This window comes from Miscanthus floridulus, chromosome 1 (assembly GCF_019320115.1).
Source record: "Miscanthus floridulus cultivar M001 chromosome 1, ASM1932011v1, whole genome shotgun sequence".
Lineage (NCBI taxonomy): Eukaryota > Viridiplantae > Streptophyta > Magnoliopsida > Poales > Poaceae > Miscanthus > Miscanthus floridulus.
The window spans coordinates 44,544,120-44,565,883 of NC_089580.1; the positions used below are offsets into that span (position 1 = coordinate 44,544,120).

At 42.3% G+C, this 21,764-nt stretch overlaps 1 protein-coding gene across 1 annotated transcript; it reads left to right on the forward strand.

The window, feature by feature from the left end:
• Positions 1-16,738: 16,738 nt before the first annotated feature.
• Positions 16,739-20,234, forward strand: LOC136482018 (uncharacterized). Its single transcript, XM_066479275.1, has 13 exons — positions 16,739-16,848; positions 17,299-17,372; positions 17,505-17,579; positions 17,680-17,755; positions 18,283-18,353; positions 18,571-18,672; positions 18,801-18,890; positions 18,982-19,056; positions 19,159-19,191; positions 19,272-19,352; positions 19,478-19,537; positions 19,634-19,756; positions 19,838-20,234. Exons 1-13 carry the CDS (start codon positions 16,812-16,814, stop codon positions 20,051-20,053), a joined length of 1,113 nt encoding a protein of 370 aa, XP_066335372.1. The 5' UTR covers positions 16,739-16,811; the 3' UTR covers positions 20,054-20,234.
• The last annotated feature ends 1,530 nt before the right edge of the window (positions 20,235-21,764 follow it).

A 21,764-nucleotide genomic window follows, 5' to 3' on the forward strand; every position in this document is an offset into this window, starting at 1 on the left:
ATGGGTTGTATGAGTATCTTGTCATGTCCTTTGGCTTAACAAATGCTCCTGCATACTTTATGTTTTTAATGAATATAGTTTTCATGCCAGCATTAGATAAGTTCGTGGTTGTGTTCATTGATGACATTCTGGTGTACTCCGAGAACGAGAAGGATTATGAAGAGCATCTAAGAATTATCTTGACCAGACTTAGAGATCATAAGCTATATGCTAAGTTTAGCAAATGCGAATTCTGGTTAAAGAAAGTTCCTTTCCTTGGTCATATTCTGTCAGAAAATGGAGTTTTAGTCGATCCAAGTAAGGTGCAAGAGGTTATGGATTGGAAGGCACCGACCCCAGTTCCTGAGGTTAGAAGTTTCTTAGGATTAGCCGGTTACTATCGTCGTTTTATACCAGAATTCTCGAAGATTGCCAAGCTAATGACAAGTCTGCTATAGAAAGATCACAAGTTCATATGGACAGAGGAGTGTGAAGCAGTTTTCCACACCTTGTAGAAACTGTTGACCACTGCTCCTATTCTCGCACAACTGGACATTGAGAAATCATTTGATGTGTTTTGCGACGCATCGAAAACTGGTTTGGGTTGTGTTCTTATGCAAGAAGGAAGAGTCATTGCTTATGCCTCACATCAGTTGAGAAAGCACGAGGTCAACTATCCGATACATGATCTTGAACTTGCTGCAGTTGTGCATGCCCTAAAAATTTGGAGACATTAGCTACTTGGTAATGTGTATAATATTTTCACAAATCATAAGAGTCTCAAGTACATCTTTACCCAACCAGAGCTGAACATGAGACAGCGAAGATGGTTGGAATTGATCAAAGATTACAACTTGAATGTGCAATATCATCCTGGAAAGGCCAATGTAGTGGCAGATGCTTTGAGCAGAAAGTCACATTGCTTGAATGTGCAGCCATTACTTGAAGATGGGTTCGATCTGATGCATCCTGCTGTGTTACATAGTATTCAGATTAGTTACTCTTTGGAGAGTAAGATAATAGAAGGCTAGAAAACAGACAAGGGAATATTCCACATCAAAGAGAATAAAAGAAAAGCCGTCTAAGCACTTTAAAGTGGATGAACAGGGCGTATTGTGGTTTGACGACCGTCTTGTGGTTCCCAAGGATCAAGAGCTTAGGAATAAACTCATGGATGAAGCTCACCTTTCTAAGATATCTATCCATCCAGGAAGTAGTAAGATGTATCAAGAACTGAGACCTCGTTACTAGTGGACCAAGATGAAGAAAGAAGTTACAGCCTATGTTGCCAGATGTGACACGTGTGGTAGAGTGAAAGCTATTCATATGAAACCTGCTAGTTTGTTGCAACCTTTGTCCATCCCTAGTTGGAAGTGGGATGATATAAGTATGGATTTTATCTCAGGTTTCCCCACTACTCAAAAGGGACATGATTCGATTTGGGTGATTGTGGATCGTCTTACCAAGACCGCTCATTTCCTACCTGTCAAGACAACTTATCGACCACCTCAATATGCTGAGAAGTATATTGCAGAAATTGTGAGGTTGCATGGTATACCAAAGACTATAGTATATGATAGAGGGCCACAGTTCACGGCTCACTTTTGGGAGCATTTGTACAAAGGATTAGGAACTAGTTTGATTCATAGTACTGCTTATCATCCTCAGACAGATGGTCAGACTGAACGAGTGAATGCTGTTCTAGAGGATATGTTAAGAGCATGTGTGTTGTCTTCTAGGGGATCATGGGAGTCATGGTTATCATTAGCTGAGTTTGCTTACAATAATAGTTATCAAGAAAGCATCAAGATGGCTCCATTTGAAGCTTTGTATGGCAGAAAATGTAGAACACCACTGAATTGGGTCGAGCTAGGAGATAGAAGGTATTATGGCATTGACTTTGTAGAAGAGGCCGAGAAGAAAGTTCATATTATCCAACAAAATATGAAGGCGGCCCAATCACGTCAGAAAAGTTATGCAGATAGAAGAAGGAGACCCCTTATGTTTGAAGTTGGTGATTATGTTTATTTGAAGGTCACGCCAATGAAGAAGAAACGGTTTGGAGTCCGGAGAAAACTTGCCGCTAGATTTGTAGGACTATACAAGATCTTGGAAAGAAGAGGTCCAGTAGCTTATAAGTTAGAGTTACCTGAGACAATGAGTACCGTCTTCCCAGTTTTCCATGTATCACATCTCAAGAAGTGTTTGCATGTTCTGGAGGAAAGAATAGAACCTCAAGGCATCCAACTCAAATCAGATTTGGTGTATCGTGAGCAACCGGTCCATGTGTTAGACACTAAAGAACATGCTACTCGGAATAGTGTGGTGAAAACATACAAGATACAGTGGAATCATCATGATAAGGGAGATGCAACTTTGGAAATGGGAGAATATCTACAAAAAGCTTATGAAGATTTTTATAACAAATGGTTCGTAACCCAAATCTCGGGACAAGATTTTTATAAGGGGGGAGGGCTGTAACACCTCGATGTTAAGCATGCACTAACATTCCATCCCATGAACATAATCATCATCACCTCATGCATTAGCATCATTCACGCATTTCATTTCAAAAGAAATAAAGTATCATTTCATGTGATGCTTAAGTTGATTGAAAATTTATTCATGTTTCAAACAATGTGAAATACCATGCTCATGTTTGGATGCCATGGTTCTTGTTTTGATCACTAAGATAGCTTATAAATGTTTAGGATACAAATTGGAGCCAAGTTCATATTCAAAGTTTTGCCAAATTTTGCTTTTAAACAATTCTTCAAAATTAGGGTTTTGAATTAATATTGATGTTTATTTTGTAATTCAAAATCTATTTGGAATTGGACTATGGTCATAAAAGAAAAGTTGTAGATCTTTAAAAATGGAACAACTTTCATTTTTACACCAACTTTTAAAACTGCTTTGAAATTGCTCAAAATTTGCATTGAAGGAAATGGGGATAGAAAATAAATTAAAAAAATCACATTTCACTTGAATGGGCCGCAGCCTCGCTTTCGGCATAGCCGCTCACGCCGGCCCGGCCTACCGCCGTGCTGGCCCGCTCACCCGGCTTGCCTTAGCGCCTCGCCGCGTGGCCACCATGCGCCGGCGACGCACGCCGCGCGGCAGCCCTGGCCTGCCCCATGCCCTCCTGTCGCGCCTTCACCTTCCTGGCCACGCTACGCTCCTTCTCACTCCCCACTCCACTCTCTCGCTCGCTCAGCAGCAGCAACAGCCGCAGCAGCGCTCGCTCCGCCGTGCGCCATCGCTGGCGTAGCCGTTCTGGCCACGCCTGACCACCGGAGCCCGCTACGTCTTCGCTACGCCTTCGCCCCGGTCTCGCATAGCTCGTGCTCATGTGCTTGTAGTACATGTTCTTGGATGATGTTGACTACCTTGCATTCAAGCATATCCATTGTGCTCATTTCATCCGATGCACCTTTTGCATAAGCACTTACGCACATGCATCATACAGGATCGCAAACCGAGAACCTAGTCATCATACCCGAGGAGCCTGAGGAGCCGCTCGAGGTGCAGCCGTAGGAAGTGACCGAAGCAGACGAGGAGAATGTTGAGGAACTTCCGGAGTGCCCCGATCACCACCCGAGCTCCTTCGAGAGAGGCAAGCCCCGGAGCATTTTTCTCTCCGATTTGCAATTATTAATTAAATGCTTTACTTTAATTGATGCATTATGTTTAGGAGTTGTTTGCAACCGTTGCTGCATTATACCTTGTCTACCTTTGTTATACTATATCCTTGTTACCCTGGTATCTGCAGTCGAGTCAATGCTTAGCTGGCTCAGACCGGTAGAAGTCAGGTGATTTCCTATCACTTGCGAGCTATAGGTGGTTACCTGGATCTGCTTGGAGAACTATGTAGTCATGGTATAACTAAGTGTTAAATGAAGTTGAGACCGAACGGAGACTTATAGAGTTTTGGACTGTAGTGCTTTCCATCTGTGTTGATTAAGGACCGACCATTGTTGGGCCTCAGGTCATGTTGAACGTAGGCCTTACGTTTAGCTGGCTGAATAAAGTACCTTTCAACCACGAAGCTGGGAGATTATTCGGGCCGAGTAGATTGCCCGCAGCGCACTGTGCCAGAGCAGGTGTGGTAGGACACGGGGGCGCGATGATAAGACCAAAGGGCAGTCGGTCGACCCTCAGGTACATGTGGTTTCTGGCAAACTCGAGATTCCTGGATAGTTGACTCAGTGACCGATACCTCACTTTAGCGGGTGAGTGAGGTTTGTGTAAGGAATAAATCACCAGCCGGTTAGGAATCGATTCGAATCGCTATCGCTCCTGGATAGTGAGCACTTGACTTGAGTGACTTCATCGTAGTAATGTTGATGGAACACTTGGACAGTTATAATGAATATGACATTATGGAAGTTGTTAATGATCATTGGTTATCATTATTTGCTTAATCACATGCTTGCCCTAGTATAGGTGCAAATGTAGTCGATAGGTTAATAATAATTAACTTGACAATAATGCTTTTGGAAAGGTTCTTGAAATACAAAAAATGCCTCTTTTTGCAAATGAGTCAGCTACCCTACTATAAAGCCCTTCATAATCCTTGGTGTCACTTTATTTTTGGTTATGTCGGGTAAGTCTAGCTGAGTACCTTCTCGTACTCAGGGTTTTATTCCCACTTGTTGTAGATGGGTAGATGTATTACGGCTACTGTATCAACTGCCTTTACCCTGTGATGGGTGAAGCTTAGGACCATGGGCATGGTCATTCCTTACGTCTCGTCTGATACTTTTGTTGGAGATGATCATTAGCTGGCACTGTATTTGAACTCCGTGTGAGTGTGTGTGGTTTTGAACAAATGGCTTCCGCTACTTTTATTCGAACTCGTTTTGTAATAACTATGTTTAAACTCTGATGTACCTGAGATGCGAACCTTTACGTAATATGTGATGGTGACCACTAAACTTATTACGATCTTGGCTGGTATGTGAGTTGGTTTGAAATCCTTCGTGATTTCATGGACTACCGGGTTATACGGGCTTAAGTTTGCTAAATCGTCTGCTCTGGCGGATGATTTTCTTACTTAATTTCGTATAATTGGTCGGTTTCGTTACAGCTAGGAGATAAAGACCAAACAAAATTATCTAACAAAGATGTAGTATGTTGGACACACAAATGAGCTGCAAAATTCGCCAATCTTCTTGTATGGATAACCTGGAAAGAAGAGAAATTTGAAGCCATCTCCTCAACTTCCTCCAGGATTACAGAGGTCGCCGATCAGTCCCTTCGTCTATTCTTCCACAGCAAGGCCAGTTCTTGCAAATCAGTCTCTACTAAGATGTGCTCCATGGTACCTTGTTGAAAGGTCCTAATGGCTAGAGGGGGGTGAATAGCCTAATAAAAATTTCTACAACAACACTTAACAAAAGGTTAGACAATTATGAGGCGAAGCAAGTGTTGCGCTAGCCTACTCAAAATACAAGCCACCTACCATAATTCTAGTTTTGATAGTGTCGATCCACACAAAAGCTATGACACTATCCTATGTTGGTGTGCTCTCAAAAGCTAACTAAAGAGCCATACCAACCAAGCAAGCAAGCTCTCACAACTAGCTACACTAAAAAGCTTACCAACTAGTTTGTGGTAATGAAAAGAGAGTGATCAAGAAGATTATACCGCCGTGTAGATGAATGAGCCAATCAATCACAAGGATGAATAATAATGAAGACCAATCACCTCGGAACCAATGATGAACACAATGATTTTTTATCGAGGTTCACTTGCTTGCCGATAAGCTAGTCCTCGTTGTGGCAATTCACTCACTTGGTGGTTCATGCGCTAATTGGCTTCACGCGCCAAACCCTCAATAGGGTGCCGCACAACCAATACAAGATGAGGATCACACAAGCCACGAGCAATCCACTAGAGTACCTTTTGGCGCTCTGCTGGGAAAAGGTCAAGAACCCCTCACAATCACCACGATCGGAGCCGGAGACAATCACCACCCTTCGCTCAATAATCCTCGCTGCTCCAAGCCGTCTAGGTGGCGGCAACCACCAAGAGTAACAAGCGAAATCCGTAGCGAAACATGAACACCAAGTGCCTCTAGATGCAATCACTCAAGCAATGCACTTGGATCACTCCCAATCTTACTATGATGATGAATCAATGATGGAGATGAGTGGGAGGGCTTTGGCTAAGCTCACAAGGTTGCTATGTCAATGAAAATGGCCAAAAATTGTGAGCTACAGCCGGCCATGGGGCTTAAATAGAAGCCCCCATGAAATAGAGCCGTTATACCCCTTCACTGGGCATAACACAGGCCAATCGGACGCTCCGGTCCAACTGACCGGACGCTGCCCCTCAGCGTCCGGTCACCCAATGGCGTCCACGTGTCTTCTGTGTTCAACAGTGAACATTTGATCTCAACAGTCGACATGTTGACCGGACGCTCCGACAGAGCTGACCGGACGCTAGACCCCCAGCGTCTGGTCATTTACAGTAAGGGTCCAAAACAAGTTTTTTGCCAACCGGATGCGTCCGGTCATGCTTGACTGGACACAGCCCAGCATCCGGTGCTTAACCCTAATCACTGTGCCGACCGACAACATGACCGGACGTAGCCCTTCAGCGTCCGGTCGCAGAGTGACCCAGCGTCCGATGAGTTGACCGACGCCAGCATCATTTCGACCAACTCCATTTCACCTCTAACTTCTTCACCCTTGCTCAAATGTGCCAACCACCAAGTGTATCACCTTGTGCACATGTATTAGCATATTTTCACAAACATTTTCAAGGGTGTTAGCATTCCACTAGATCCTAAATGCATATGCAATGAGTTAGAGCATCTAGTGGCACTTTGATAACCGTATTCCGATACGAGTTTCACCCCTCTTAATAGTACAGCTATCAAACCTAAATATGATCACACTCTCTAAGTGTCTTGATCACCAAAACAAAATAGCTCTTACAAGTTATACCTTTGCCTTGAGCTTTTTGTTTTTCTCTTTCTTCTTTTCAAGTTTAAGCCCTTGATCATCGCCATGCCATCACCATTGTCATGTTATGATCTTCATTAGCTTCTCCACTTAAAGTGTGCTACCTATCTCATGATCACTTGATAAACTAGGTTAGCACTTAGGGTTTCATCAATTCACCAAAACCAAACTAAAGCTTTCAATCTCCCCCTTTTTGGTAATTGATGACAACCCTTATACAAAGATATGAATTGAAATTCAATTGAATTCATGTTGCTTGCCTAAGCATATTTACCATGTGTAAAAGGATGTGGACAAGTTTCATGAACCCTAAATGGTAGCAATTGCTCCCCCTATATATGTGCTAAGAGTTTGGATTATAGCTTGCACATATGCTTAGATAGAAAATGTAGGAGTCAATGTCTACCATATGATGCTAAGGTATAAAAGATGGACCTTTGAAGCATGATACCAATCGGAGTGCACCAATATACCATCCTTAGCACCATGGTTAGCTCAATACCACTTGGAAACAATACTTGAAATGAAAGTTATCTAGTAGTTTCATTTCATCATTCAATCTTACAACTAACACACATCACACAAGCATGGATGTTTTAAATTTAATACTTGTGCCATGTAAGCAAACATTTGAAATGCACATTCAAATGCACCATACAAGTTCATGAGCTTACTTCCCCTACTTGTGTGCTCAAAATTTTAGTTGATCCCTTTCCTTTTTCATATCACACCCTTTATAATATTTCTTCCCCTTTTTCACTATCTTTGCTACTATATATCTTCGTTTCTCTCCCCCTTTATCATCAATGACCACAAAGGTTCTAAATATAGATAGTATTACTTATAGGGTCGAGATTATCAATGTCCATCAATGGGGTGAGGATCATTTTCCCAAATTTGGTCCAATCTAGATTATTTCCCAAAGATATTTAACTCGGTTTGATCCAAGGACAAGCTTCTTCACACCTCCAAATAAGGGTTATCTTGTACCATGTTGAGTTAAACACTTATAGTTCATTTTCTAGATTAAACACTAGGTTTACAAGCCCACAAACATGTTATATGCTATCACTAGATCAAGTCAAGCATAGAGGCAATAGTGATACCATATAGACATCAAAAAACTTGTCCTTAGCAAGGATGTATGCCATGCCGATCAACTTTTACATTGGATTGCTCGAAGGAGAGGCATTTCATATGAGTGGGGGTGCATCAACACATATTTAAGAAATCAAATATGTTTAACTCATTCCTTAGCTTGCAAAACTTTTTCTCATCCAATGGCTTGGTGAATATATCGGTAAGTTGATCTTCGGTGCCTACACTCTCAATGCAAATGTCCCCTTTTTATTGGTGATCTCTTATGAAATGGTGGCGGACATCAATGCGCTTTGTTCTTGCATGTTGAATCGGATTGTTTGTCAACTTGATTGCACTCTCATTGTCACATAGCAATGGTACTTTCTTGAACTTGATTCCAAAGTCACTCAAAGTGGCCTTTATCCAAAGTACTTGTGCACAACAACTACCAGTGGATATGTATTCGGCTTCGGCAGTTGATAATGCAACACTATTTTGCTTCTTTGATGACCATGAAATAAGTGATCTTCCTAATAATTGACATGTGCCTGAGGTGCTCTTCCTTTCAACCTTGCATCCCGCATAATCCGAGTCGGAGTAACCAACTAGCTCAAACTTTGCTCCTTTGGGATACCACAAACCAACATTTGGTGTATGCTTCAAGTACCTTAATATTTTCTTTGTAGCCTTCAAATGACTTTTTCTTAGTAAGGCTTGAAATCTTACACACATGCATACACTAAACATGACATCCGGCCTTGATGCGGTCACATAGAGTAGGCTTCCAATCATAGACCGATATAACTTTTGATCTACCATATTTCCACTTGCATCACTATCCAAGTTGTCATTGGTTCCTATTGGTGTGCTAATGACTTTGCTATCAATCATGCTAAACTTCTTGATCATGTCCTTGATGTACTTGCCTTGACTCACAAATGTACTATTCTTTAATTGTTTGATTTAAAGACCAAGGAAGTAACTCAATTCTCCAATCATGGACATTTCAAACTCATTAGCCATCATCTTTTCAAACTCATCACAAAATTATTGATTGGTTGATCCAAATATGATATCATCAACATAGATTTGCAATACAAATATATCTTTTCCAATCTTCTTGATGAAAAGAGTGATGTCAACTTTATCCATTGTGAACCCTTTAGAGAGTAGGAAATCCCTCAATCTCTCATACCATGCTCTAGGTGCTTGTTTCAAGCTATACAATGCCTTCTTCAACTTGTACACATGATTGGGCTTCTTGTCATCTTCAAAACCGGGAGGTTACTCTACATATACTTCTTCATTGATGTAGCCATTGAAAAATGCACTCTTAACATCTATTTGATAGAGCTTGATGTTGTGGGCATAAGCATAGGCAAGCAAGATTCTTATTGCTTCCAATCTAGCAACCGGAGTATATGTTTCTCCAAAGTCAAGATCTTCAACTTGAGTATAGCCTTGTGCTACCAATCTTGCTTTGTTTCTTACTACTATCCCATCTTGATCTTGCTTGTTTCTAAAGACCCATTTGGTTCCAATCACATTGTGTCCCTTTGGTCTTTCTACCATTTTCTATACTTGATTTCTTGTGAAGTTATTCAATTCTTCATGCATAACATCACCCAATCAACATCCTTCAAAGCTTCATCTATCTTCTTTGGTTTAATGGATGACACAAATGAGAAATGTTCACAAAATGATGCCAATCTTGATCTTGTTTGTACACCTCTTGAAATATCTCCAATTATAGTGTTCAAAGGATGATCTCTTGCAACATTGATTGATTGGAGGATTGGAACTTGATTGCTTACACTTGCTTGATCATTGGGTTGAGATGATGTACTAGCCACTTGATCTTGTTCATTGTCATGAGATCCACTTGCACTAACTTGATTTGTATCATCTTGTACATTTGAGTTGGAGAGTACTTGCACTTCATCATCTTCATCATCATTCACTTGCCTAGGCCTTAATTTACCAACATCTATGTTTTTCGTGCATTTGAAAGTTGAATGCCTCTAATATCTTCTAAGTTTTCATTCTCTACTTGTGAACCCTTGGTTTCATCAAATTCAACATCATGAACTTCCTTAAGAGTACCATTATCCAAATTCCAAACTCTATATGCTTTGCTTGTGGTGGAATAGCCAAGTAGGAATCCTTCATCACATTTCTTATTAAACTTGTCCAATCTTGTGCCTTTCTTCAAGATATAGCATTTGCAACCAAAGACCCGAAAATATGCAATGTTGGGCTTTCTACCATTCAAGAGCTCATATGGTGTCTTTTCTTTCAATCGGTGACAATAGAGGCGGTTGCTACAATAGCAAGCCGTGTTGATAGCTTCGGCCCAAAAGGATTGACTCACATTGTACTCACTAAGCATAGACCTTGCTATATTAATGAGTGTTCTATTCTTCCTCTCAACAAGGCCATTTGATTGAGGAGTGTACTTGGCCAAGAATTGATGTCTAATTCCAAATTCATCACATAACTCATCAATTCTAGTGTTCTTGAACTTACTACCATTGTCACTTCTAACTCTCTTGATGGTTGTTTCAAATTCATTATGACTGCCTTTGATAAATGATTTGAATGTTGCAAATATATCACTTTTATCCACTAGAAAGAATACCCATATGTATCTAGTGTAGTCATCCACTATCATAAATCCATATTTGTTACCACCGATACTAGTGTATTATGTTGGCCCAAACAAATTTATGTGCAATAACTCAAATGCTTTACTAGTGCTCATCATGCTTTTCTTAGGATGGGTGTTTCCAACTTGTTTGCCGGCTTGACAAGAGCTACAAAGCTTATCCCTTTCAAACACAATATCTTTCAAGCCTTTAACTAAGTCATGCTTAATCAATCTATTCAATTGTTTCATTCCAACATGACCAAGCCTTCTATGCCATAACTAACCCATGCTAGACTTAGTGAACAAGCATGTAGATAATTTAGCTTCACTAGCATTAAAATCAATCAAGTATAGATTTTCATATCTAAAACCTTTGAAGATTAAGTTAGAGCCATCTACACTTATGATTTCTACATCATCTACTCTAAATATGCATTTGAATCCAAGATCACATAATTGAGCCACGGATAGCAAATTGAAGTTCAAGCTTTCTACTAGCAACACATTTGATATGCTCATGTCATTTGATATTGCAATCTTACCAAGCCCTTTGACCTTGCCTTTGCCATTGTCACCAAATGTGATACTATCATAACCATCATTGTCATTGGTGTTGATTGAGTTGAACATTCTTGCATCACCGGTCATATGTTGAGTGCACCCACTATCAAGAACACAATGCCTTCCTCCGACTTTATAATTGACCTACAAAAGAAGATCAATTCTTTTTAGGTACCCAAACTTGCTTGGGTCCTTGAAGGTTAGTCACTAGGCTCTTTGGTACCCAAATGACTTTCTTCTTTGAACCCATCCATGGTTTACCAATGAACTTAGCCTTTACACCATTTGTACCTTTAGTAAGCATATAGCATGAATCAAGCTTAATGGATGATACATTAGCATTTTTGCTCTTATTTTTGCATTCTTGCTCCTTATGACCAACTTGCTTGCAACTAGTGCAAAACCGACCATTGTTCTTCACAAAACTAGTCTTGTGAGGAGCAAAGGCCGCCTTGCCTTTTTTGGGGGTATAGCCCAATCCCTCTTTGTAGAGAGAAGCTCTTTGGCTACCCAAGCACATAAGCAAGCGGTCCTCACCACCATAAGCCTTAGCTAAGATGTGAGTGAGCTTAGTGACCTCCTTCTTGAGGTTCTCATTCTCAACCACTAGTGAGGCATCACAAGTGAGACCATCACTACTAGATGAGGTAGGAGTGGAAGTACTACAGGAAGGGTTAGTAGGAGCAACAATGATAGGCATAGATAGTGATTCATCAATTATATCATAAGTTAAACCTATATTGCAAGTTTCAACATGCTTCTTTTTATTTTGCTCATCAAGCAAAAAGGAATGAGCCTTTTCAAGCTTTTTATGAGCTTTGCCAAGCTTCTCATTGGCTTCCTCTAGCCTCCCATGAGATGTATTGAGCTCATCAAAGGCTTGCTTAAGGGCTTTTAGTTTCTTACGCAAGCTTTTGCTTTCTCTTCTCTTGATATCAAAGTGTTCTCTAGCATCTTCTAGCATGTCAAATAATTCATCCTTAGTAGGTTCATCATCATCACTATCATTATCATTTTCATTTTCATGTTCATTATCATCAACATGTTCTTCATCACTTTCATCATCGCAAGATTGTACCTTAGTGGCCTTAGCCATGAAGCATGATGAAGATTCGAAGAGAGAAGGCTTCTCATTGATGGCAATGCTTGCAAGAACCTTCTTCTTGGTGGTCTTGTGATCATCACTATCATCATCATCATCACTTGAGGAAGCATCACTATCCCAAGTGACTACATATGAACCACCCTTCTTCTTCTTGAAGGCTATCTTGTCCTTCTTCTCTTTCTTTTCCTTCTTGTCCTTCTTCTTGTTCTTCTTGTTGTCATCATCATTGTCACTATTGTATGGGCATTGAGCAATAAGATGATCTTTGCTTCCACACTTGAAGCACCTTCTTGACTTTTCTTTGTTCTTGGATGAAGACTTCTTTCTTCTAGCACGATAGTCCTTCTTCACCATGAACTTGCCAAATCTCTTGACAAATAGAGTCATCTTCTCATCATCATCATCATCTCAAGATTCATCTTCTTCACTTGATGTTTCTTGCTTTGCTTTGCCCTTGGATGATGTGGCTTTGAATGTCACGCTCTTCTTCTTCTCATCCTTCTTTTCTTCCTTATCATCATCTCTATAAGTATCATCGGTCATTATATCTTCCAATACTTGGTTTGGTGTCATGGTGTCCAAACCACTCCTAACTAGAATTGTGACCAATGTACCAAATCTTGAAGGTAAGCATCTCAAGAACTTATGGGAGAAGTCCTTATCCTTCACTTCTTCTCCAAGTACTTTGAGATCATTGATAAGCACTTGAAGTCTATGGAACATCTCTGGCACACTCTCATCATCTTTCATCTTGAAACTTGCAAACTTTTCTTTGAGAATATAAGCCTTTGCACCCTTCACGGCTTGAGTGCCCTTAAATGATTCTTCCAACTTCTTCCATGCCTCATGAGCCATTTCAATATTTTTGACTTGCTCAAATGTTCTTTCATCAATTGCATCATAAATAGCACTTAGAGCAATGTCATTGTTTTGGAGAAGTACTTCTTCGGCCGTGGTGGGATTCTCCAGATCTTCAATCTCAATTTTTGTTTCTATCACCTTTCAAACCTTCCTATTGATTGACTTGATATAAGTTGTCATCTTGGCCTTCCAATAGGGATAGTTGGAGTCATTAAATTTGGGTGGCTTCTTGGTGTTGTTGATTTGAGCCATTTTAACACCGAAGGTTGTTAAGCCTCAAATAACGGTGACCTCGGCTCTGATACCACTTGAAAGGTCCTAATGGCTAGAGGGGGGGGGTGAATAGCCTAATAAAAATTTCTACAACAACACTTAACAAAAGGCTAGACAATTATGAGGTGAAGCAAGTGTTGCGCTAGCCTACTCAAAATGCAAGCCACCTACCACAATTCTAGTTTTGATAGTGTCGATCCACACAAAAGCTATGACACTATCCTATGTTGGTGTGCTCTCAAAAGCTAACTAAAGAGTCATACCAACTAAGCAAACAAGCTCTCACAACTAGCTACACTAAAGAGCTTGGCAACTAGTTTGCGGTAATGAAAAGAGAGTGATCAAGAAGATTATACTGCCGTGTAGATGAATGAGCCAATCAATCACAAGGATGAATAATAATGAAGACCAATCATCTCGGAATCAATGATGAACACAATGATTTTTTACCGAGGTTCACTTGCTTGCCGGCAAGCTAGTCCTCGTTGTGGCGATTCACTCACTTGGTGGTTCACGCGCTAATTGGCTTCACACGCCAAACCCTCAATAGGGTGCCGCACAACCAACACAAGATGAGGATCACACAAGCCACGCGCAATCCACTAGAGTACCTTTTGGCGCTCCGCCGGAGAAAGGTCAAGAACCCCTCACAATCACCACGATCAGAGCCGAAGACAATCACCACCCTCCGCTCAACGATTCTCGCTGCTCCAAGCCATCTAGGTGGCGGCAACCACCAAGAGTAACAAGCGAAATCCACAGCGAAACACGAACACCAAGTGCCTCTAGATGCAATCACTCAAGCAATGCACTTGGATCACTCCCAATCTCACTATGATGATGAATCAATGATGGAGATGAGTGGGAGGGCTTTGGCTAAGCTCACAAGGTTGCTATGTCAACGAAAATGGCCAAAAATTATGAGCTATAGCCGGCCATGGGTCTTAAATAGAAGCCCCCATGAAATAGAGCCGTTATACCCCTTCACTGGACATAACACGGGCCGACCGGACGCTCCGGTCCAACTGACCGGACGCTGCCCTTCAGCGTCCGGTCGCCCGATGACGTCCACGTGTCTTCTGCGTTCAATAGTGAACGTTTGATCTCAACGGTCGACATATTGACCGGACGCTCCGACAGAGCTGACTGGACGCTGGACTCCCAGCGTCTGGTCGTTTACAGTAAGGGTCCAAAACAAGTTTTTTGCTGACCGGACGCGTCCGGTCATGCTTGACCGGACACAGCCCAGCGTCCGGTGCTTAACCCTAATCACTGTGCCGACCGACAACATGACCGGACGCAGCCCTTCAGCGTCCGGTCGCAGAGCGACCCAGCGTCCGGTCAGTTGACCGACGCCAGTGTCATTTCGACCAACTCTATTTCACCTCTAACTTCTTCACCATTGCTCAAATATGCCAACCACCAAGTGTATCACCTTGTGCACATGTGTTAGCATATTTTCACAAACATTTTCAAGGGTGTTAGCATTTCACTAGATCCTAAATGCATATGCAATGAGTTAGAGCATCTAGTGGCACTTTGATAACCGTATTCCGATACGAGTTTCACCCCTCTTAATAGTACGACTATCAAACATAAATGTGATCACACTCTCTAAGTGTCTTGATCACCAAAACAAAATAGCTCTTACAAGTTATACCTTTGCCTTGAGCTTTTTGTTTTTCTCTTTCTTCTTTTCAAGTTTAAGCCTTTGATCATCGCCATGCCATCACCATTGTCATGTTATGATCTTCATTAGCTTCTCCACTTAAAGTATGCTACCTATCTTATGATCACTTGATAAACTAGGTTAACACTTAGGATTTTATTAATTCACCAAAACTAAACTAGACGTTTCACTTGTGGTATGAGCCGCACGCCATCTCTGAACGCCTCTACTTCTGCAAGGAGAGCTGAGCCCAACGAATCCATCAAGTGCGCTGATGCAGCCATAAAAATCCAATTGTTGTCCCGCAACACTGCCCCCATTGCACCCGTGTTTGAGTCCCGGGGGTAAGCCCCGTCAACATTGATCTTTAGAGAGCCCACCTCTGGTGGTTGCCAATGCATGTTCGACATCGATGCTCGCCCCGACATCCCTTTGTTTACCGCCCCACAGCTGACAGCACGCCTCGAGTGCCTAGTCCATAGCTGCACCCAGATCAATAGGCGTCTTGTCGTGCCGGCGGTCATTCCTGCTTTGCCAAAGGGACCACATAGCACACATGATGACGCCTCTGCCTCCCTATGGACATACAGAGTCATCCATCAGGTCTCGTGCCCATGTCCTAGGACAAAGCTTTGGCAGCGTAATCCCCGTGAAAGTTCGGGACTTGTTTTCAGAACTTGGACCAAGCTAGATTTGACAAGTTATTGGTTGCTTCGTTATGGGCTGGATTTAGCTATCAATTGCTTTAGGGTCTATTTGAATTTCCTCATCTAAACATTAGAGCCAAAGCTCTAAATAAATAGCCTAACTTTAGCCCTAAACTTTAACTCATCTCACATTGAAGCTTTTGCTCCGAAAAAAAAGAGCTTCAGAGCTTAAAGTGAGCTAAAGTGCTCCAAAGTGTAGAGAAGATCTAAACATGCCCTTACTTGTCCACGCAGCTCGCATCGAGCGAGCCATGTCAGGCTTCAATCTCGTTTTCGTGGAGTCAGAACGATGGGTGCCTCGTGCATCCTCCTAGAAAGGACCAAGCCTTCCACCAGCGAGCCAACACACATCGAAACCACTATCGCGCAAGCCCCGCTAACCTAGAGGTTTACCCAACTAATGATGTTAACGGTGTAAGGTTAGTAATATCAAGTGATTGTCAATGCATTTTAAAGGTCAACAATAAGAAAAAGAAGGACTTTATAAGAGTGGAGTAATGTCTCAATACATAAATACATTTTCTAATATCATCCTATGTATAGTACCATCTTCTAGTAAATCCATGTCATATGCAGCAAAAACCTAGACGGAAATACGAGATTTTTTTTCGGGGCTCTTTGAATGCAAAAAATTTATAGGAATTATATATATATGAACTTCATAATTCATTTTCATAAGAAAAAACTGTAAAAATTAGGAAAATCATCCAGCCCAACAGAACTTATTAACGGGCTGGGCTGGGCGTTTTATTAACAAGTTGTAACTAGTATACTACAAATAAATCCGGTTCTATAATATATAAGTACTGTATATATATAAATAAAGTAGATATAGACAATCATAAGTAGTTTGATTGATTTGATAGAGGAGATTTGAACAGTCGGCGAACATTGAGTCATAAATAGATCGCCGCCGCCGCTGTCGTAAGCAGATCGTTCGTTCGCCGTCGCGGCACCCATGGTGTTCGGCAATGTCTTCATCGTCCTCGGCTCCGGTTCGTCACTGCCGCTCCCCACCCTCAAACCGCTTCTCTCCCTTGCTTCCTCTTTTAATTTCGCGGCGCGGCGGTGTTGGGATTGTGCTAGATTGGATTGAATTTGAAGCAGTCTGTGGTGTCTCATGGCCTAGACCCAATCTACCTTAGCTACTATTAGTTTCATGCTACAGGCTGCTCGCTTAATTTGCTACGAGTATTTTGCTGCGTTAGGTCCTGGTTGGATTAATTAGGGTGACAGGTACGTTAGTTCGTCTGCTGCCGTACGTCCACTCGCTAGTATTGGCGAAGGCCCTGTTCGTTTCGCTGAAGAATTGTGTAGTGCTTCTCGATTACTTCTCCTAGATAACAATGATCTTGCACCGCGTGCTTACGTCTTACAAGTTCTGCTGCTTTATAGCAAAATCACAGTTACCGGCAAGTGGTAACCGTGTTCAATGTTGCTTGCAGGCGTCGCTGGATCCGTTCTCACTGGTGACGCCAAACTTCCTAAACTGGGGGATGTATTCTCTGGAGCCGCCAAGGTAGTATTGTTACCTTCTTGGTCAGATTGACCCTCAACAGGGAAACAATTAGGGAGTAGCACATAGTATATCTTAAAGGAATAGGCACAGGGTTTATAGCTTAGCTTGTGCTTGCCTGTCTTAATTATACAGTTTGTGAAGAAACATGGGAAAGAAGGCGGTGACGCAAAGTCTGGCAGCAGCGATCAGAACCAGTTGCTATCTCAGGTTTGTTAACATGTTAACTTTTGTCTGGCTCTCAGGATATATATATGGACAATTCTAAACGTCTAGGGTATGGTGATTAATGGGATCTTTGATATTTCAGATCAACAATCTCAGGGAGCAGATACACACCCTAGCCACAACACCAAATACAATAGTGACACCGGCTGCGAATTCTGGTCAGTGCTTGCTTATGGCTTCTATTGAAGATATCCATGCACTGATGCACTGTGGGTTCGGCATCTACTAGTTATGGTTTATTAACCAGTTGAACTTTCACAAACACAAGTTAACGGCGAATGGCTTTTGTGTATGGGTCCAGAGCAAACGTGCATCAGATGTGAATGGGACTTACATTCTCATAAATTTTTGGATGCTTGTAATGCTTATTTTCTGATAATTTTTGCTTGTTTCTCATGCTTCCTTGCTATTTCAATTGTTTTTTATTGGTATATATTGATCTCCTCATCAAGACTTGAACACATAGGGCTCAATAACTGCCACTCCTTTGTAATTTGTACAATATTTATCGGAATCCTGGAGGGCTTCTTTTGACAAACCTATTCCCTCCCAAAACATATGGATTCGAGTGGAAAATGAACTAACTTCCCCACCAGCCCCTTTCATTGCATATATGGATTGGAGGGGGTTATTTTGTTTCCAAATGAGCCCTGGATAATTGTTATCTTACACCCTCGTCTTGTAGGACCCGGCGTATATACTATAACAGCAGTTGTTGTTGCTGGGGCTATCGGCTATGCTTATATAAAGTGGAAGGTAAGTTTGATTTTTTTAGTTTATGGATGGAAGTGTACAGATCATCAATGCTAAATTACCATTCAATACTATTTAGTTTCAGCTAATGTTTATGCCAGTAATAATATCCTGGTCATATATTGTATTATTGTTACAGCCCTATCTTACCAGTTAGACGTCATGTTTGACTAATATAGTAGCTACTACTAGTATCTAAAGTTCGGGCATTAATGTACAGGGATGGAAACTCTCTGATATGATGTTTGTGACAAAGCGTGGTTTATCTGATGCTTGCACTGCTGTTGGCAACCATTTGGATCAAGTTTCAGACTCTGTCGTTGTAAGTTTTTTCTTGAATTGTTTCCATTTTCACTTGTGCTGCATTCAGGGGACTGCATTGTGTCACCAGAATTTCAGTTTTATTTCCAACCAATACATATCCATAATTCTCTGGCTACTACTGTTCAGGTCACAAGGAAACATCTGGCTGGGAGGATTGATCGTGTGGATATTAGTTTAGATGAAACCCAGCAGATTATTGAAGGCACAAGGGATGAGGTGGAACCTTATTGCAGCATAGCATTATTTATTTATCTGGTTTTGATGTATTTGGAAGGTGGATAATGATGCAGAGCTTATTGACCTGTAGGTTGGAATCATACATGGAGATCTAAGTGCTTTCCAGGAGGATTTGCAATCAGTCAATCTTGTAGTTCGGACTCTGGTAGGCACCTTGTACTGGACCACATTTGTACCCTGTTGAGGATATAAGTATCACATACTGATGGAGTCATGCTCCCTGCCTCCCTGTATATACATCTTTCAGGAATCCAAGATGGGGCGTCTTGAAAGCTCTCAGGTAAGGAGAAGTCATAGCACCACAGTTCCCTTTACAGATTGTACATGCGCCTAACGTTATCTGGTTACAAATCCTGTCAGGATCAAACGGTAGACGGAATAAATCACTTATGTGAGTTCACCCGAAAGATGGGACCTAGCCAGAATGCCAATGTTCGTCAGGCAAGTCACATATATGGCCCGTGTTACTCTTTATTATTGCATATGCAGCTCGATGCTGGTGTGATCTGAAGTGTTGTGTATTCCACCTTTGGTTCTCTGTTCTGAAGAGGCGTTTTGAGTTTCAGGTCTCTTCGTCATCCATTCCTGCAGTTATGGATTCCTCTTCGGAGCGAATTGTTGGGAGGGTAAAGAGTCATATATATACCTTGTCCGGCCTTTTTCCTAGTCCGAGCTTTGACTGGTTCATTTGTTGACTTTGTTTAGTTGCCCCATACCAACAGGCTAGCTGTTTGCCTCGTCTAGCTCTGGAATCGCCAATCTCCTCACCTGTAGCTGAATCGCCTAGAGCAGAGACATCCCTGCAGGCTTCACCTGCGGCCAAACGGCCTGAGACGACATCGCAGGTTTGGTTGGGTTGGAGCTTTTTATTTTGTCCAATCCAATACGTTTCAGTGTTTTTATTCAATCAGGTTGTTGCATTGCAGGAGCAGGAAGGTGTTAGCCGACCATGTCGTACGAGAAACAGGGAAGGATCATCTGAGGAGAAGTCATCCCATTCGCATGGGCCATCATCATCATCATCAGCATTATCGTCGGCTAAAGCAGCTAGCATGAAGACACAAAACCCAAGCTCGAGCCGATTGGGGGGCCTCTGGATGCCTGTGCTTGGCACTTTGCTCAGGGCTTCTGCTTTAAGTTAGGACAGGATGGCAGCGCCATAGCAATTTTGTAGCTAGATGGATAGGTCCTGCTACAATAGATAAACAGGAGGAGGTGATAGCAATTAGCAATGCAATACGGGTGGGTGGGTGGATGATAAGGGTCCCACCATCATGTGTCAAAACTCTTTTGTATACAAACGAAACGAGTGTGCCTCCATATCAGAACTATCTGGCTAGGGTGAAGATTTGCATGCATTGGCAGCAAATTCGATTTAGACCTTTGTGCTTGTGTTTATGTGACTTGTGCAATTTATTTCCAAAGAATGTTTGGTACGACTTACTCAGCCTTTTCGCTGGTTGGTTTCTGAGCTAATAAGCTCGGCTGGTGCTGGTTTGCTGTGAGAGAAAAATACTGTACCATGGCTGATAAGCTTTTGCTGAAACCAACAAGCGAATAGGCTGACTGACTGACTCGTATCTCCTCGGATTGCACTGCCGTATTCTATTCTGTAACATAATCGGGTCATGAGTTAGTAGTAACAGTTTACTCTAAACCCTGTTATCTCTTCCGATGGAACTTGATGATTCTGAAGCTCAAGTGAGTACCCTGTTATCTCTTTCAATGGATGATTCTGAAGCTAAGGTTAGTAGAGATACTGCGAAGCCACGGCTGGAGACAATGGATGATTCTGAAGCGCAAGTTAGTAGAGATACTGCGAAGCCACGGCTGGAGACGGTTGTATTGTATAACCAAATTATGAATGAAGATTGAAGAGACTATTTAATTATCCGATCCAGACGTTTAGTGTCCAACGGTGCAAATTTCCGCTGAAACGTTAATATGCGAATAAAAAAATTCTGCACCTCGCCATGCTTATTTGTACGACCGCCCGCACGTCTGACACGCCCGCCCCGACGCCTGACGTCCCCATCCCCATCTGTTCGTCCTGCCCCCACAGGCGCACCCTTGCCCCGTCGTGCCCCCGACCGCCGGCCCCCAGCATGCCACGCGCCACATCCACCGGCCACCGGCTCGCCGCGCCCCATTTCCCGACGCCCCCTGACTCTTCGAACAGCATGAAACACGGGCAACATGAAACACTTGAATGCAACATACGTCTGAAACAGATGAAACATCTAGAACATACACATGCAACATATGTGTGAAAACATATGCGACATCCAGATAGAACACTTAGCATCTTACAACATGGAAAACACTTGTTGCAATGGAAGACAGAAACAGACGAAACAGTTTGGAACATGCCGTTGCACATATGTGTGAAAACATATACAACATCCAGATCAAAACGATTACAACATACGTTTGGAAGCAGATGAAACATTTTGAACAAACGCATGCAACATGCCTCTGAAACAGTTGCAACATATGCATATGTGCAACATTCCTGATCTACTGTTGCAACATCCATATGAAACAATTGGAACATACATCTGAAACGCCTGAAACACTTGAAACATATATATGCAACATAGGGGGAGGGGAAAGATGGGCCAGTCGATTCCAGTCGTCGGGGTTGGAGACGGCAACGAGCGGCTGCGCGCGAGCACCACCGCCACCAAGGCCACCGAGGGTGGGGAGGGTGCCGCGTCAGGGTGGGGGAGAGCCGCCCACTCCCCTGCAACACCGCCGCGCCACCTCCATGGATCTCGCTCGTTTTCCATGGATCTCACCGGGGTGGGGAGAGGGCGGCCGGATCTGCAGCATTGGGGACTCCTGTGGGTGAGG